Source organism: Strigops habroptila, chromosome 7 (assembly GCF_004027225.2).
Source record: "Strigops habroptila isolate Jane chromosome 7, bStrHab1.2.pri, whole genome shotgun sequence".
Taxonomy (NCBI): domain Eukaryota; kingdom Metazoa; phylum Chordata; class Aves; order Psittaciformes; family Psittacidae; genus Strigops; species Strigops habroptila.
This window is the reverse complement of record NC_044283.2, coordinates 64,509,124-64,528,613: the sequence shown is the minus strand read 5'-3', so window position 1 is coordinate 64,528,613 and position 19,490 is coordinate 64,509,124. Positions and strand designations below refer to the sequence as shown.

The following is a 19,490-nucleotide window of genomic DNA, read 5'->3' as shown; positions in this document are numbered from 1 at the left end:
ATGTGAATGGGATTTCATCAGTCACTGAGACCATTACTGGTGCCTTGATTTTTTTATTCATTTAACCCAACTTCTGCTAGCAAAAAAGCTTGCCAGCTCCTGTTTAGCAGTTAGGCAGAACACCATTTCTCTTCATTGGGTGTCTGTGTCTGTTGATGAGGTGAAAAAAAACCCCAATTACTGAAAAAAAAAAGTAAAATTGCTTACTCCAACATCTGCTCTCGGCTCCTTGTGATCAGGTAGGACACTGGTGCGGACCTAAGGGAAAAAACAAAAAAACCCAATGTATTTTTTTCCTCATACTTTCTACATTATGGAGATAAATTTAAAAGGAATAATACATACATAATTTAATAAAAAATAATTTATAATTTAGAAGCACAATATCTTCTGGTTCCTATGAGGAAAGTCTCTTACCACTAAACATTTATCATTCTGAACTTTCCTGATTCTCCAAAGGAGAAAGGCTGTGCTCAGTTGTTCTTTTCCCCAAATGAGGCTCTTTGCCTCTAACCTGAATGCCAGAATTCTTCATCTAGAGTTGTTATCTGGAACCAAAACTTTCAACCACAAATGAAAGAACACAGTACATTAAAAAGTATTCTCTCCAAATAAGCACTTGCCTTTGCAGGCTGATCTGCCACAGACATCCTGATCCCCTGTCTCACACAATGTATGGCCCTGTCTCCTCCTACCAATTTCTGAGCATCTCTGAGGTGACAGATATTTGTAGGTATTCATAGAAGGAATGCAGGGACAACAGGGACCTCCAGTTGTCCGGGCAGCTGCTGCAGGGTGGAGCTGCTTTTGTACACAACTGCTTTCATCCCACCAGAAAAAGTATGGGATAACATACAGTAATACAGGGGAGTAGATTTAATGTACGTATAATTTTATTACTGAATGTTGGTTAATAACAGAGAACCGATTAAACAGTAAAACTGAGATAGAATAAGTGTAAGAGAACCTCTGTAACACTCCTCTAACATGGTGTGCCTGAGCCAAAACAGCCCATTGGATTAGCTTGCTGGTGAAAGGATGCCAGCTTCAGCAACACACAAGGGAGGCATGTACTGAGCATTCACATCTGTTCGATTACCTAGTCTAAATAACAGATACCCATTTAGAGCACAGCTCTCCAAGGAACAATTTTTGGCTTGATTTCAAAGTAAAACTCAAGCTCATTTTGCAAAACTGTCAGCAAAAGACTCATTTTTGTCCCATGACCTCAAATGCATCTCTCAGTTCTTTTACTCTAGCTGCAATTTACTGTATAAAGAGAAAACCTTCCTCTAAAACAAAGATAATTTTACCTGTTTGTTATCCCAAATACAGTGTGTTGTTAGAAAAGGTCAGCAAAAATCTGCCAAAGAGACACGACAAAGTAGAACCATAGCCTTTCTGAGTTAGCTTTTATCCTTTGATTCTCTACAATGAGAACAACTATTTTTCCACAAAAGCATGAAGATAGTAAAGAAATGCTATAATTAATGTAATGAGGGCCAACATATTTTAGAAATCTGTGGGATTCCTCATTTGGATGTAATTTTACATTTCGATTTTTCCCACTAATATAGCATTGGCATCTCGCAGGCATTTGGCTTTCTATAGCATACTAGTACAAAATTTTCAACACAAAATTTGTATCTAAAATCTACCTGTAAATACTTCAAGTCACAGATTAAAATAAAATTACTGATATTTCCTTGTTGGTAATACCTGTTTTACACTTTCAGGGGTTGGGAAGATAACTTATAGATCTGTTTCTTAAAAGAAGGAAGGGTGTCAATGACAGGCCATAAGATTCTACACCATTAAAAAGCTGAGCCTCAAACAAACAACATCTGGCCCAACATGGAAGTGAGGTATTTCCATTTTCTAATTAATATGGATGTTTATTCAAGAAACCCAACAAATAAATTAAGAATGAACCTTTCTCTTCACTACTGATTTATAGGAAGAAGCAGCCCAGCAAGTATTTTCAAACATGTGTAATTGTTTTTGCATGAGACTAAGGTGTACTTTAAAGCAAGAGGAAGACTAAGTATCTTTTATGCTTACTGAAACTAATGTACTCCAAACATATACTTAGAATCATAGAATATTCCTTTCTTTTGCTGGATGAAGTCTCAGTTCAGGAGAACTTATTTCTGTTTTTCTGGCCCAGCACAGAAGTGGAAAAGGATGTCAGCACCTGACAAACCTACAGTATAAGCCTCCATATAACAAAAATTACATAATTCCAAATGGAGTTAAATAAGGAAAAAAAAATTTGTTGCTTATTTTCAGTTCCGAGCTCAATTTCATCAGTGTCACAATGAAAGGAATAGAAAAAGTATCCATAAACTTCAGGTTTCAGTTCTAAAATACTTTTCAGTGCAGCTCCATGGTTTTTTGTTTGTTTTCAGTTGGTTTAAACCACTTTATCACTTTATCATACAGCCAAATGTACTTAAGTACCACTTTTGGTGGTACTGGCATTAGGCTGTGCTTCCCTCCTCTCTGAAATATATTTCTTTCGAAAGGAAACTAGATTTTTTGATCCAAGTGTACACGATTTTTTTTTTATTCTTTAGAAACACTTTAAAAATATTCATAAAAAAGAAAAGTCATATATGTGTATGTAAATATATACGTAGGAGCTATTGTCTGGTCTCTTTCATGTTATCTATTGGCTGAGTTCCCAAACATACTCTCAGAATACTGCAATTATCAAAATTCCATTACGAGATGTCCACCTAGGCCCAGGCCAGCAACATTACAAATACAGTCAGACAGTTTGCAACAAAACATAAAATCTAAGAAACAACTCAACTCCAACCCCAATGCACAAAATTAAAATAAAGAAATACAAAAGATTTATAAAAGCAAATATTCTCCCAGTACATTGCCTGATGAAACAAACTGCTGTACTTTTTAAAACATCATCATAAACCAACTTTTCCCTAACGGCCCTAATAGTATCCTAAAACAACTACAAAATATAAATACAAACAAAAAGGCAGATTTTAATCTCAAGCATCCATTATTCTGTTAGAATTTGAGTTTTGTCATTATTTGCTCTAGGTTTTCCTGTGCAAAATGCAAACCTCTGAATGGTGAGTTTAGTCAGAACTGGGGTAAGGCTGAACATCCCTGGAATAACACGCATTGCAGCCTTACCTTCCCAGACAAGAGATGTATGAAAAGACAAAAGAAGTAAGCAACAAAGACAGCTTGTAACCTAGGTCAAATGCAATGTTTGTGACAAGTATTCATTCCAGTGATTTAGTTTGTAAAATAATACAGATATCTTGTATACACCACAGCTTGCAAACCAGTAAGAACACTTGAGTGACTACTCATGATACATTTCATTTTCTTTAAATCTCATATAGAACAAAATGCAATGAGTAGCTATTCTTACACTTTCTAGAGCATTTATCACGGACATATCTGAGTGTCAAATTTCTCTAGGCATAAATGTTAAATTCAGCTTTAATTAACTGTCCTTTAGTATAAGGCAGCTTCATATGATTAAAAAGAACATTTCTTTCAGTCATTCATGGCAGTTTGAGACACATCCGCACACACTGTCAAAGTTCAGCAGACTGAATCATTATCATTAACGAAACTTTTGTGCCTGCCCTTAATTAAAACCTTTGCATTTCAGTTTGTGATCAAAGGCCATGTTCACAAGGCACCTAAGTTTTCAAACAAATAATGCTGGATCCTTTTCTCAGTTACTCTAGATTTACCTCATCAAATCACCAGCGGCTTCCAATGACTTCCCAGTACCTATTGCTGTTGGCTGCTCAAATGGACTATTCTGTCACTGTTGTTACATGCTCCCAGCATCTCACTCTAATTATGTACACACCACTTCAGACAAAGTGTAGGATGAGAGACCACTGAAAGTAGCCACTGAAAAATTGACTTATACTGTTTTAATACAGCACCTTCCAGGAAGGCATTCACAATTATCACCCCCCTTCAGTATAAGTCTGGCAGTGGTAAAAGAACGCATGCAGACAATTTCAGTTTTATGTTACCTGGAGGTGATCTGGAACAGTGACCATCTGCACCTTTCTTTCCCCAAAAGCCCTTGTACACAGAAAGTGAGCACTGAACTCTGCTAACATAGCCACCAAAACCCCACAGCCAGCCAGAATGGACAGTCAGTCCCCAGCCTCACCACCACCACCACCTGCCAACCGTGCAGCACCAGCCATCAGAGTTGGCGAGTAACCACATGTCTTGCAAATTTTCATCACTGAAGTTGTAGCTTCATGTATATGCGCTGGATGAGCTGAAAATGCTGAAATTGTTACTAGGTTCTGCAACAATATTGATCAGCTTTTATAGGACAGATCCTGCTCCAGTACATGCAGCAAATTAATTTTTAAAAGAAGATGTTGATGAGACACTGTGCACATTTACCAGCTATTTATTTTCATTATATAGATTAACAATTTGCTAAATAGTTCAATCAGCATAGCGTAGTCAGCAAAGTAAAACACTTTCATCAATACTTTGCTGGATACCTGCTTATTGGCTGGAGGACAAAGCCAATACAGTAATTTTCCAACCCTTAGTGCATAATTATTTCTCAGAGCCCATATAAAGCAAAAAAAAATAATCTTTTCCCAATAGACATGCATCTGGAATTGCAGGGTTTACAGTTCCAATGGAAAGTTGCTATGCAGAGACACTAACAAATGTTAAAATTAAAGATGAAAACAAGTAAAAGGAACATAAGCTATATAAACTTCACTGCTATGCTTTTGCAGCGGCATAATACATGTATTATGTTTTATTATATATTATATAATAAACATATATTTATATTAATAAAATATAAAATAAAAAGTGATAAAACATTGTATATATTTTCTCTACTATCTATAGTAAGGAAACTGTGACTTTCTCTACTATATGCATGCCCCTATTATCTGCTGTATACCAAGTGACATTTTCAGCTGTTTATTTATCTGAAAGGGTCAAATAGAAGGGCAGGCATATCTGCATATGGTTGGATAATTTTTATAGGCAATGTTCGATCATGACTCTCTTGCAGTGTGTGGAGTCAGAATCATTCATTTGTGCAGCACTGAGACTATTTACTACCTCCAGGCACACTTTTCAAGAAATAATGTAAGCATAATATGAGTATAATAGAAAATACAAACTTCTCAGTCTGTAAGAATCATCATCATAAATTGCTTTTCTTTCCAAATTCTCTGCAACTGAGTATCCTTCTCTTCTTTGCGTAGGCTGCACCTTTGTATGCTTTCCAGAGAAGAGTGCAAACGCATGGTACAAGATAAGCATTACAAGATCCCTCTGAGCAAAGGCTGAGGTGAACAGAATTTAACACCTTATGTAGGTGCATAACTAAGTGGCTGAATAAGGAGCAGAAAAACACAAAAGCCTTGAGTATTTGACTACATATACAGTTTTGTTTATTTTTACAGCTTGGACATGTGATCAGAATTGCCTCCAAAACCTCAGGAACTCTCTCTGTATTGAGTGCACCACAAAGAACATGCACTCTGCAACATCCAAATGGAAGCTGGAAGAGATCAAGGGACAGAAAAATCCGTACGAGTGCTTTGGACATGCTCAGAGAGTCAGATCAGATCCAGCAAGGCTTATTAACTCGGCATAACTGCCAGCCACAGCAGAGCTGTGCTACCTTGTACCGTGCCTCTTATGCAGAACGGTACTGATGGTATCCATACAAGGGCCCACTGTATCTCAGATTCGAGAAGGAGGTTACGGTTTGGGCACAGGGCCTGAGCCAGCCTGGCTCACCACTTCAGCTGCTGACACTTGGTCTGCAAATTACCAAACACAACTAGGAGCTGACTTTACTGAAGATGTGCTAGGAGGAAAAAAGGCAGCTCCTGTTATAATGTTCTTCCCCCGCAAAGCACTACGATCACATACACAGCTTCTTTCCCCAGTATGCTCCAAAACTGAAACACACAAAACTGAAACTCACAAATTTGAAACACAGTTATAACAACCTCTCTCTATCTAGGTCTAGTCTCTTTCACAGCTATTCATATGAGAAATAATTAATCCTTGAAGGTAAAGTCCTAAGTTTGATTTCTCTCTTAGAGTCAATATAAATATGAAAAAGCTGTCATATCTACCCATATAAATCTTTATTATGTTTTCAGTGTATACAATGAAAAAAAGGAAGAAAGTGTTTATTTACCTTGTTAACATAGTACACAGCATGAGCACTAGATTCAATGTTTATAACCCATTAAAACAGCTTTTTTTTCCACTAAGATCTGTCAACTATAAGGGTATGCGAGAGATTAAAAGCAGCAAAGAAAAATGGTCTTTATAAATTAGATATAATTAACATTTGAGTCTTAGCATTGTTAAAAATAGATGCTCATCTGCTGCTAGTAATTTGCTGTTTATTGAAACTTGGGGTACATATACTCTGCCAGTATCAGTTGCTGCAGTACACTGCTTTTCAGGGAGAATAAATTGCTGTGTATTGCTGCACCCAGTTAACTCTCAGCTAAGAGTTTATGTAGACCTCTCCTGCAAAGCATTCTTTTTCTGCACCATGAGATCATTGTCACCCCCCTTGTGATCTGCTGCTAGCAAAAGATGACCTTTGCACTGTGGTTTCAGTGCACACAGTTTGCATCCTGGAAGAAACACCTACAAGTGATGCTCCAAGCATTGCAGGGGTCCAAAACACCATCCATTCTTAGCTGCAACTGAAAATAGGACACAGCGCTCATCATGTGCAATCATTATAATGACCACTGGTAGTAAAATAATTAAATACAGGATTTTTCCTCCATCTCTCAGTTTTTCTGAATAAAGCCCAACCATGTGAAGAAGCCTTCTGTAGTCTCATTACAGGTACTGAATATTCTAGGCATTTCCTCAGCTATCATTTTTATATAACACTACATCATGTTTGAAGTCTGTAGTCATTAAAGATAGCCAGTAGGCTGGTTGCTCTTCCGCTTGCCCCCACCATAATTTCTGGGAATCACTCCTTCAAAATCTGTTGCATACTGGGAACAATCCACAAAATCTGAAGAGTAAAAAATCCCCTGCAAAGTGCCTGTGATGCCTGCTCTTCCCTGCTTGCTTTCACTGTGAAATAAAAGTCACAGAAGACAAATTCTAGCTTCTGTCAGCAAGCTAATGATGGAGCATTCCTAAGCTTTTTTGGCTATTCATTTATATGGGCCAGCCAATGGGGAGTTGTTACTTGCTCGAATCTGAATGCCTCAGGCTGGTTATTACAATTCCACTATCCAAAGATCACTGAGACAGACTCCACAATTCAAAGAAAAGCAGCTGTTAACTGCAGCCAGGGAAACCCAGATGTTCTGGCAACTTACATCCCAAAGAATACTCACTCCAGAATGACCAAGAAAATAGGATGTAGAAATATATACATAGGCATTTCTCTCCCACTTTTTCTCACCACCACCCCATCCCTCCCCCCCCCACCCCCATCTAGCTGTGCACATTGCTTGAGCAAAACATGACTGATCTGGCAATCTCTCTGTCTGTCCATATGAGCATCTTGCTCCCCTGAAGCAGCAGACTATAACCCAAGTGTTTAAGCTGGAATTTCAAGGAAAAATGCCTTCTGAGACTGAAAGTATTCAGCACTGCTCACAGGGCCTGAGGCAGCTGGATAGGGGGAGGAAACATTTAAAAACCCATCTCATTTCCATATGAGTATCAGAGAACCTGTGCCAAAACCCCATGCTAGAGAAGCCAAGGAAAGAACTTGTACTCTAACCGCTTATTGCAGCGGAGATTTCAGAGGCTACAAGCCAAGGGTGGTGAAAAGCACATCCAGTTATCTGATGAGCAGCCAGTCAACACAGACTCACTTCAGTACATGACACACAACATAAATTAAGGCAAATATTGCTGGACTGATCAGACGATGAGCTCAATGGCAATATAGAATTATCAGAACACAATCTTCTGCACCAAAACTTGAATAAAAATTGCACTATGAGCATGACTACGTTGACAAAATCAACTGAAAATCCCATTTTTTCTTTACTGAATAAACAGCCTATTTTTGAGTATGCTAAAATCTGCATTTCATAATTTGTATCTATTGCCATAAAAATCACAGTAAGTTCTTCAGAACTCTTACTATAAATTATACATTACACCATTTACACTGATGAGCCAGTTACTTAAAAGAAGCAAAGTTTATATTTGCACTTAGCATAGGTATTTCCAACACTTCCAGTTCCTCAACAGATTGCAACATTTACTCAAATGGCAGAAGCTTATTCACATATTGAATACAGAAAAGAATTTTGCTGCCTTAACCAAATGCAGACCTTTCAACACTCTATATGAAATCTCCATCGGTCTACTGACTCATGGGAGCATCTGAAAATGAGAACTCAGAGTTTAAATTGCTCTGCAGCTGGGTCAGTCGTGCCCCCAGTACACACCTTCACCTAAGTTTTCCCTAGAAGCTGGTATTAGCCCTCTGCCTATACCTGAATGCACTGCCTGCTGGGGGCCTTAAGGTCGGGACTTTGAATGAGCTGTTTTTACCTGAGGTACAGAACTGACAAACTATCAGCTCCTATAGAAGCAAAAAAGTGTCATGAGATTACCCAGGAAGAAAGTTAAAGACTTTATCCTCTCCCTCCTCCGTTGTAAGGTAACTTTATAAAATGAGCTTTTAAATTTTAAAGTGAACATTTTACATTGATTCTGCTCAGCCAGTCTCAACCTTTTTCATTTCCTACTGGGTGTCTCTCTTGGGAATTCCAGCAGTGGATTTTTCCTGAAGTTACTGCTACATGCAGCTGCAGTAATAGCACCACCAGAAAGAACTTCTGTCATAGAACCATAGAATGGTTTGGGTTAGAAAAGACCTTAAAGATCATCTAGTTCCAATCCCCCTGCCATGGGCAGGGACACCTTCCACTAGACCAGGTTGCTCCAAGCCCTGTTCAACGTGGCCTTGAACACTGCCAGGGATGGGGCACCCATCATTCATCCATCCATCCATCCATGGAAGTGAAGACTTAGAATGAGTAGCATTTCCCTAAAGTCTGTGCCATGTTCACAAGCAGCACCCATCCACCAGTACTCCAGACATCCATAGGAGTTTTTGAGAGAAGCAGAGAAAGCTGCTTCAGCTCTACTGTATAAAAGAATATGTGTAGAGTGCCCATTTTCTGACTAACCCTACTCCCCTCAAAAACGGTCATAAAAGTTGGAAAAGCAATGAAGAGCCTGATATTTTAATAAGAAGAAATATTAGCAACACAGGGCTCTAAGAACCTCTAGATCATCTGCTCTAATATTTTACTGTCACAGACACCACATAATAAAACCTCCTTCACACATTTTTGAAATACACCTTGAAATTATTTTCATTTCTTCTCCCGCCCTTGTGAGTGGAAGGCCATTCCAAAAAATGATTGCTGTAATAGTTCAGAGTAATTTTCTAATTTGCAGCCCAGCATTATTCATGGAGAGTTTATACTCATTTGCTCTTCTGCCAACATGGTCTTTTAGCTAAGTAATTATTTTCTGTTCCTCATCCTGGTCTCCTGATGTATTCATAAGAAAGGAATCATATGCTCTCTCATACTTCATTTTGTTAGGATAATTAGCCAAGCTTTTCCAATACACTGTCATACAACAGGCTCTCCATTCCTCACACTAGCTGATCTGTTTTAGTCCTAATTCATCTTTCTTGAATGCGAATGATCACATTACTGACAGCTTTCTAGAAAAGGCCTAACTCAGGTTTATTGAACTTAATTCCCTGCATTCATCCAGGAATCACGCTTGCCTCTCTCTGCTGCATTACACCCGCCGCTCAGTCTCACTTTGATCAACTCATTCACCTGTGTTGTCCTTCATGTAATTTGTTTCTGATGCATGAAATCTTAGTTCATCAAAAAGTTCATGTTAGTAGAAAATATATATTTTTGTCTTGTACATGTATATATGTGTGTGTATATATATATATATATATGTACTTGGAGACTACTGTTTTTTCATCCCATTTCTATTATTCCAGACTGAGTGCCTTGAAGCAGCTCCGTGGGTAAAGAAATTCTCTCAGCTGGCAAGCCCTTTTCCCTTAGGAGATCGGGAGCTTTCTGCACACAACAGATTTTTCTTTAAGTGGAGGCTTGAAGGACTCTCACATATATTTCCAGAAAAGCAGGGAAAGTAAGAGTTACCAATAAGGATTTTTCTTTTGTTCTTATGACAGTTTGTGATAATGTTTAAAAAATAGTGGAGGCTAAGGGCTGGTGGCAATATTACCTAAGAGATGGTAATTCGCTTCTGCTTTGGGGATATCTAGGTAAGACTGCTCATCAGATATACTGCAGTAGAAGGCATAAATATAGGTTAGACAGATGAGAGGGAGTACATATAATTTTGGGGGGCTTGTTACAAGCTCTATTTTCTTTGTCTTAGTAGACAGGATCTATCTATGAACAAAAGTCCATTTTAGCAAGCTTAGAGCTGTACTTCCATAAACAATGGCCCTCCCAACCCGTAGAACTGCAGTACTGTCGTGAGAATGACTCCTGTGCCCAGGGTTCCCACGTGCTTCATCCGCATTGCTAGCAATCCAGGCTTGAGAGGTGCAAGGAATTTTCTCACAGGAAACTCCGGAAGTCCCTGGGAAAATAAACGTTCCCAACAATCCAAACATTCCCAACTACCCAAATGTAAACATTTCCAAAACTATCTATAATGAAAAAAATGTTTTGGGGTTTTTTTTTTTTGTTTGGGTTTTTTTTTTTTTTTTTTTTTGAGAAAGCATTTTGTTATTGGACTACACCAGTTAAACCTGCATAACTGGAACCAAGTTCTTAAGTGCATAAATAGTCCAACAAATAACCTACTGCTCAGCCATCTTTAAACAAACAGACAATCTTTGATAGCGCCCCGACCTTTGCACAACCCTCTCTCTCTGTTCCAAGAGGGGAAACTGAAAGGGGGTTTGTTTATTTATTAAGTAAATTCACTGCTGGCTTCAGAAACGATTTCAAGATAGATGTCTCATCTCTCTCACAATCTAAATTAGTTTCTGCTTTAAAGGCAAGAAGTAGGTGTCACTGGACACAGGTATCACCGTGAGCCTATTTACTCTGCAGCAACCTAAGCATAGCTTTGCACCTACAAGACAAGGCAAAAAGCAGACCTCACGTCCTTCACTTCTCAATACAAAGTTGTAAGAGAGACAATTTTATGTTAAAAGCATTTCATTGTTTTACCAGTGAAATTAGTCACTTCTGCATAAAATGCACGATTTTGATCTCACAACCATTTTACAGAAAGACTGGTTTTCCTCATCTGAGTACATGTCGCAGTGCTTGACTGCCGTATTCAGATAAATCCTTTTTTTCCCCCACTACATTATCATCTTTTTACTTTTTTTTTTTTTTTAAGCATAACTGCAATCTGCAAGAGATAATCCTTTTCCATAAGCACAATCAATGTCTTGCAGAGTTATAAGTGAATAAGCTACGAGCAGCCTACTTTCCGACTGGTAAGTAGGGCCGTGAAACTTGATAGTCATGGCTGCCCATGGTAAGTAATTAAATTCTGACTTTTATGAACCACGAAGTGTGAATAAAGATACTAGGTAAATATTTTAAAGTAATCGTTTGTTTCTTTCACAATTTACATACTATTGATGCAAAAAAATCCTAAGGCTCAGAGTGAACACCAAATATACTTAAATATTTTCACTACTTAAAAAAAAAAAAAAACCACCACCTCACTTTTTCTGAGACTGAAAAGTGGTAATTTTCCAGGATTGTTTCAATCATGCTTTATCAGCAAATAAACAGAAGATATTCAGAACAGTATTCTTAGCAAAGATGTTTAGGTCTGAAATATGATCATGCTTCTATTTCTAGAAATCAGTTATAAATTCTTTCTTGCTTTCAACTTGCAAATTCTTATTCAGAAATTCAGCAAGATAATGTTTTCTGGCAAAGAAGAAATCTGTTATTAGACGAGCTGATATGAGATGGAAAGAAATGAACAACTTTTTTCTTTTTTTGCACATGAAGTCTCTTTCAGGAACTCAAAGTTTGTGCTCCTCAAAACTCGTTTCCTCCAACATACCTGCTTGTCTAACAAAATGCTACCAACTCCATTCTAACCCACCAGACATTTTCTGTGAGATATCCAGATGTCAGCCACAACACTACAGCTTATTAAATGAAGCTGCCTCAACCAGGAGACAGTTAAGGTATAGCACGAACGCTGGTGACAGCTCTCCTCCATTTCATATTTTACATGCTGCTCCTTCCCTTCTGATGCGCAGTACAATTTTTCACTATCGTATCCTTTGTTGCTTCCAACAGAGCTCTGCTAAGATGACAGCGCTTGCTGACTCACCCTTTACCTCCTCACCAAATGACATGAAATACCATAGAGTGGAGAGATTTACAGTCAATATCATATCTCAGGATATATTCAAATTGATATCAGGAATGGGAATTGGAAAATTTTACACAGACATGCATTTCAATGTCACCAAACAGCAACTCATTTTAAAAATTACTCTGTCAGTAAACATCTTGAGCTAGATGTCTTCCAAAACCGTTAAAAGTTGAGTTGGTTTGAGGAGGTGTATGAGATTCCATTTAACTTGGGTCCAGGTCTAGGGAAACTAGCTTATGGAAGATACCTGCATTTTAAGTCATTAACAGTTCTGAGAGAGATCAAAATTAGTATTAGAAATTCACCAGAAAGTCCGCCTTACGAAAGTAGAGGATAAAAGAAGCACATGCACGTTTTAGCAGGAATGATTTTATGTTATGTAGATTAGATGACAAAGATTTGTTTTCTGTCTAAATAAATCAAAGGAACAGCCATATCTTGCCATAGATGATGTAACTTCATATAATTTTTAATGGCTGACTACAGATACTGCAACATCTTGAGAAGGACTTTTGAAAACAAGTGGGAGATTCTGTCTACTTAATAAGCAAGACATAGGCTATGCTTCCAAAAATGTGTTAGTAGCCCCACATATCAAAATAATTTTAATTTATCAACTTCACAGGAATAGCACTAGTTTCACTCCAGCACAGGTAATACTGCAAACAATACAGAAAAACTTAGCAAATACAGGCTTTAGCATCATGAAGTGGTGTTCATTTTCACTTTAACCAAGTACAGAGCAGCCTACAATTTCTCCTCACTCCTTCCCCCAGCACTCAGTAGAATCTCTCCCCCTGACACAGGGAATAATTATTTATAGAAGAAAAGCATTTTAATACCAGATGTATTACACGAATGGTAGTTATATATGTAAAAATATGGTAATCTCTTCAGCTTGAGGATAGGTTATGATATAGTGCTCTGATAATTGCACAGCATCCTATATGCTGACAGGATGGTGGTAGTTTTAGAAAATTAATGTTTAGAGGCTTCCCCCTTCCACATATCATACCTAAAAGTGAAAAAGATATACGCAACAAAGAACAGCTTATATGTGAAATAATGTTGTACTCATAGAGCACCTTCCAACTCATGAAATAAATTTTCTGTAAATTGTTGCAGACCCTCTACATCCAATGTGATTATATTATAGCGGCTGCCTGAACACAGCATCTTGCAAATGGGCGCTTTAAACAGAAATCAGAAGCAAGTCAAGACACCTCTGGATAAAATGCATGCATCTTGACTTAATTCTAGCATTTTGTATTGGGTCTGTCTGAGATGGAGTTAATTTTCCTGATAGCAGCCCTCGTAGTGCTGTACTTTGTACTTGTAAATAGAAAAGCGTTGATAACACACCAGTGTCCTGGCATCATGGCTGCCTCTCCAGCATCCCCTCTCACCAACAGATTGGGGGTGGGCAAGATCATGGGAAAGGACAAAGCCAGGATAGCTGACCCAAACTGACCAAAGGGATATTCAGACCACATGACATCTGCTCAGCAATAAAGGCTAAAAGAAAGGAGGAGGAAGGAGGTGCATTCATTATTTATGACGTTTGCCTTCTGGAGCAACCACTATGCGTACTGAAGCCTTGCTTCCCAGGAAGTGGCTGGACATTGCCTGCTGATGGGAAATAGAGAATAAAATCTTTGTTTTCCTTTGCTTCCGCAAATGACATTTGCTTTTGCTTTATTAAACTGCCTTTATCTTGACCCAGGAGGTTTTTTTTCCTCATCTTATTTCCCACCCCCTGCTTCCCATCCTGCTGAGGAGGGGAATGACAAAGTGGCTTGATAGGCACCCGGTGTCCAGCCATGGTCAACCCACCACACATTTAAAGACATGAACTAATAATCTAGCATGAATATCAAGGCTCACGTGCCTAGTTTTCTAATAAAACCCATGCAATTTCCAGTGTTAAAAAAGCCACATCCAGCAGCTGAATCGTAGAAATTCATTTAGAAGCAAATCCCAAAAATAAAACCCCAGATGCCAAAACCACCCACAAACACCCTTCCCTTCCCCATTTATGACTTTCATTTCTTCACCCTTCTGCAGGTGAGCAGCCAGGATGCTTATCCAGAGATGCTCTGGATAAACATGCTGGATAAGCCACAGTTACAAATGGCAAAAAAAGAACATGAGAATGCAATGAGGGCAATGAATACTGGAGGTACTGGGATGAACTCTTGTTTAACATCTGTAATTTATCCCACCTATGAGTGGAACAAATGAGAAGAGGATAACACAGCTGACAAGAAAGTGGATACATAGAAAATTAAATTCAGAATCAGTCATGTTAGAGTAGTTGTAAGACTCGTGGGTCATACCTGCTCTTCTAGCATCAGCTACTTGAAATGCATATGTATGCATGTGACAAGCTTATTTGGATATTACAAATTTAATTAGTCTCACCAAGTGATATGGTATTTTTGAATAACACTCCATTTTATTTATTGCTCTCATGTCAGATCATTTTAAATACTAATAAGATGCAAGAACAAACAGCTAATTGCATTGTATTATGGGTTGCATTAAATATTGTATTAGTCAGTGGCTTTTTCTGAACAAATCCCTAAATAATTTTTTAACTGAAGACCACAAAGAAGTCTGGATATAAGATAGGCAAAATTACTAGAGCAACAGGCTACAAAAAGCTATTTGTATTCCAAATTTACATGGAGGAACATGAGAAATGGGATAAGGAGGAGAGGAGATAAAGGTCCTGATTCAGTACAGCATTCTATTTTGAGGTATTTCAGCAGCTGTCTAAATACCATTGCTATCCCAAATGAAAGCAAAGGAGAACTTAGAAGTAATTAAAAAGGAAATCTTCAGTTTTACAGGCAATGGATTAATCTGAAGGAAAAAACTTGCTTAATGATAAATGATACTTTATGAGAATATACATGATATAGTGGAAAGAGTGTATAACTTAAGGGGGGGGAGCAGAGATTTTATAAACCTGATTTGAAACTGCTAATACAATAGGTTATTAATCTTTCTGAAGATTGAAAAATCCCACCCTCACTTGGTGATTATTTTTCACAGCACTAGTATCATCAGACTGTTTGAAATGAAGAGTGAAACTTTTCCCCAATCTTAAAATGTCCCATAAAACATGCCTTAATTTATTCCCTCATTTATACATACTTAATATCTCAAAAGAAAGAATAAAAGGGGTCAAAATGCTTTTCAGTATTTGACTAACAAAACTTTATTGAATGGAAAAATATTTTTAAAATCTAGTGGGTTATGAATTTAACTAAAAAAGCCCTCAGCAAAATAAAAATATATAAAATATATATTTTACATAAAAAATATAAAATTGTTTATAACATATATACAAATTGTTTACTTATATGCCTTCAAGACACAGTCTAAAAGAAGTTGATTTTTTTCTGTTGCATTCTGTGACTTCATGAAGTCACTCTGCTCAGTTTTAAGCACTAAAAGATCTTGAAATAATACCTAATCTAATACTGTCGCAAGAACCTTAACTCCAAAATTGCCAGCATAAGCATCATCACAGAGCAGTAATCACTTTATTAAATTCTGCGTCTCTTGTTTTTAAAAAGATCAGAGTGAAACGAACCCAACATTAATGACCTTCGGTTCACCATTCCCTGTGAAAACCAAAACATACCTGGACTTATCTGAAAGGCCACATTTAAAAATAATAGCTGAGTGCTCTTTTACAAGGAAAGCCTAACATTGATTCACACTGCACATGAGGCTTCAGCTCAAGATAATATTTGGATTAACAAAATGTGTGTGACAGGTCAGATTTAAACACTGCAGCTTAAAATTCTCATCCTCCCACACAGAGATCATGGTACAGAAAGGCAGTGAATTATGCTCCACTCTCTACACCATCATCGCTCCACAAACCTGTGAGCAATCTGCAATTGCATGTATGTTGAAAGGAACAGTTTAAGGGCATATGAAGGTCCCCAAAAATAAAAAAAAACCCTCAAGATTGCTCTGCATTAATGATGCTTGCCCTCTTCCTTGTGTACAAGCAGAAACCAAAACCCCTGAATGAAATTCACAAAATGGTTCACAAACACAACAACAACAGAATTCCAGACCTCTTCAGGGAGAGGGGAAGCCCACTCACCATGCAAAATAACAAGTACTTAAAATCTAGAAGCCTGTTATCTGTGACCTCATGGAAATTCTTTTCTGATCTACATTCATCTCTAGAAAGCCATCTAACATCTATTTAAAATTAAATTCCTTTGCCCTCCAGAACTGAGGGCTGAGGCTAGTGGAGTCCATACAGAAAGTATGGACTCTCCATACTTTCTCATGCTCTCCATGTCCTTTCATTTCTGTCATGCTAATTTTTGTTTATTCATCATCACAATTTAATACAGTTGTTAATTTCTTCTCCTACATAGTGTCTTTGGTTTTAGCCCATACCAATTTCTTCCCATGACAACTGTGTGCAGTAAGCCCTGCCACAGTGAAACATGCAGTTCCTGAAATGGCACCTTACTTAATATCTCACCATTGCTCACAAGACAACAGAAAAATGGTATTTTCAGCCTCTGTCAGAGAGTATCAATTCAGATTCCATGATACCCAGAAAAAAAACAGACCTTGCTTTTCTTCAAAACTCAGATGCCAACTGCAGCATATCTGCTTCCTGGGGTCTTTTTCTCCTATAAGAGAGTATGATTCTCCTTCCCTCAACAATGAGATGAACACAGAGAGCTGTAAGCCCCTGCAGAGGGAAGTTAATATTTACATCTCAGCCTTGACAGTACTAGTAAGGATCACACACCAGAAGGTAACTTTCCAGGATTTATGCCCTCCCCCAAACAGAAAGTTTCTCAAGTTGGAATGTCAGACTTCCACTCTTTTCCATTCTTTACCACCAAGAATTTAACACTGAAGTTTGCTGCAGAAGTTTTCTTTTCATATAATTTAAGTTTTACAACTGATGTGTAGAGCAAACATAAAACATATTACCCTATTTTATATTACAGGCATAAAAAGGAAACACACGTAAAGAAACCCTCTTATAAAAAAACATAATACCATTTCCCATTTCGTAATTTTATTTATAAACCTAAAGGTAGAAGCCTTTGGAAAAGATCCACTGCTGCTGGAGGACATGCATCAGGACTACTTTTTGGTGTACCAGTTTGTTACTGCCTTAGATCATCTAACCGCTAGAGCATATTTCACTTCTGACTTCGGTTCCTACTTAAAAATACTAATACTCCAGAATTTATATTAAAAACCTTAGTTCTTCCAAGGAAAATGTTAAGAAGCAGTTGGAAGCATCAACATCACCATTAACATCATTAGTTCTGTGGCCAAAGATCTCCTACTAATCCCTCTCTGCTCCTGCGTAGATTGAAGATAATTTCATAATCATGGACTTCACTTGACAAGTGCCTACATTTAAGAGACCTCCTGCCAGTACTAGAGCTACTAACAACAACCGAATAAACTTCAGAAAAAACGGTTCAAAAAGTCTGGCAGATTATTTTTTTCCCTGCTAAATACTGATCTTTACAATGTCAAAGAATTATTCATGTTTTTAACCTCTAATTAATCTACTGTGTTACAGATGTGTTACATCTGTGTTGCAGTCGTGCTAAAGACCTCCTGAGAGCAGAGCTACTATTCTTGTTTCATTTCACCTAAATACAGGGTCATCTCAGTAAACTATTCTTTACAAGAAAGAAAAGCTGCAGACTGACCATCATTTTGTCTTGAAAACATTCCTCTGTAAAGATAAGTGCCAGTACCTAATGAGTATCACTTAAGAAAATCACGCTTCCTGAGCAAAGGCTCAGTTTGTTTCCCAAAGAGCAACAACAAAAGCCTCTTCCAGTTACGCAGTTCTATTGTATTAACAGCAACATTTTTTCCTCTCACTTTTATCTCCCCTAAATTTCCCACATCCGCCACCGATAACAGTCCCAACACATTCTTTATAAATCCTGCTCCGCTGGCAACCCATGAATCATCTGACAACACAATTGCTCTTGCATGGAGGGCACAGCTAAAGGTTGCCCTACGGCACAGGGCCAATATAACACATATACTTAAGACACTAGGAGTCAGCATGGTTACACTGAACCCTTTTCTCAGAAAAGAGCTCTACTCATTTTCTGTAATTTTTTTTTTCTTTTTCAGTAATCAGAAATTGACCTAGGCTCTGTGCTTGACTTACAGCAGCTGGTTTGTGCTCATCAAGTTCATGCCACAAAGGAAAGTCCTCTCCGCTTTCCTAAACCTCCACATTCGCAGTCTTTTTCTATTAAGGCCTTTGCAAACTGGATCTGCAGAGTTTCAAATTCAAAATGATGGAAGTTCACAAATATGCCTTTCAGCTTTCTTTTACTACTCACCACAGCCTGTGGCCAAACATATTCTTGGATGTTATATGCCAAGCATTTATAAAAGGGTTCCATAGAAATTCTCTGATGTACAAATACTTAATTACTGTATTTACACTATGTCATTTTCCATGAAAACACACACACCAATCTGAGTTGTGATTGTTCTGTAATCTAGTCCTGACTTCCCTGCTTTTTACTCACAGAGAATAAAGATCTGTTCTCTCCATGTGTGAAAAAAAAAATTCTCACAAATGGCTTTGTGCTCCTGCAAATTACAGGAATTCCTGTACAATGGATCAGGAGAGTCTGACATTTTTCAAGAAAGGAGGGGAACGAATAATCTCCACATGTCTGCATATTAAAATAAGCAACATGACCACACTCAAAAAAAGGTGAAAACAAGCTGCAGTAAATAATTAAAGTGAAGTCCCCAGGGGCTAACCGGAAATAAAGTAGGACTACACAAAATATTTCAGTGAAGGTTATACAGAGTAACATTTAAATTAAAGATGGCTCAATTAGGTAACTAAATGAAATACCAGTTCAAATCACATTCCTTCTCATTAGCCATAGTAATACTTTGTGGAACTCCCACTCCACTCTGTCCCCTCCTGCAACAAAGGGTTAATAAACCCAGCAGCTACAGCAACACCTCAGGTACCAATTCCTCGCGACAGATCCCAG

At 37.9% G+C, this 19,490-nt stretch overlaps 1 protein-coding gene across 4 annotated transcripts in view; it reads right to left on the bottom strand.

Moving 5' to 3' along the window:
- The window catches only part of INPP4B (inositol polyphosphate-4-phosphatase type II B), a 309,190-nt gene that overhangs the window by 124,764 nt on the left and 164,936 nt on the right, over positions 1 to 19,490 (bottom strand). For all 4 annotated transcript variants that reach the window (XM_030492258.2, XM_030492256.2, XM_030492257.2 and 1 more), the window contains exon 7: positions 208 to 258. In XM_030492258.2, the coding sequence (XP_030348118.1) occupies positions 208 to 258 (51 nt within the window). The remainder of the gene's footprint in view (positions 1 to 207; positions 259 to 19,490) is intronic.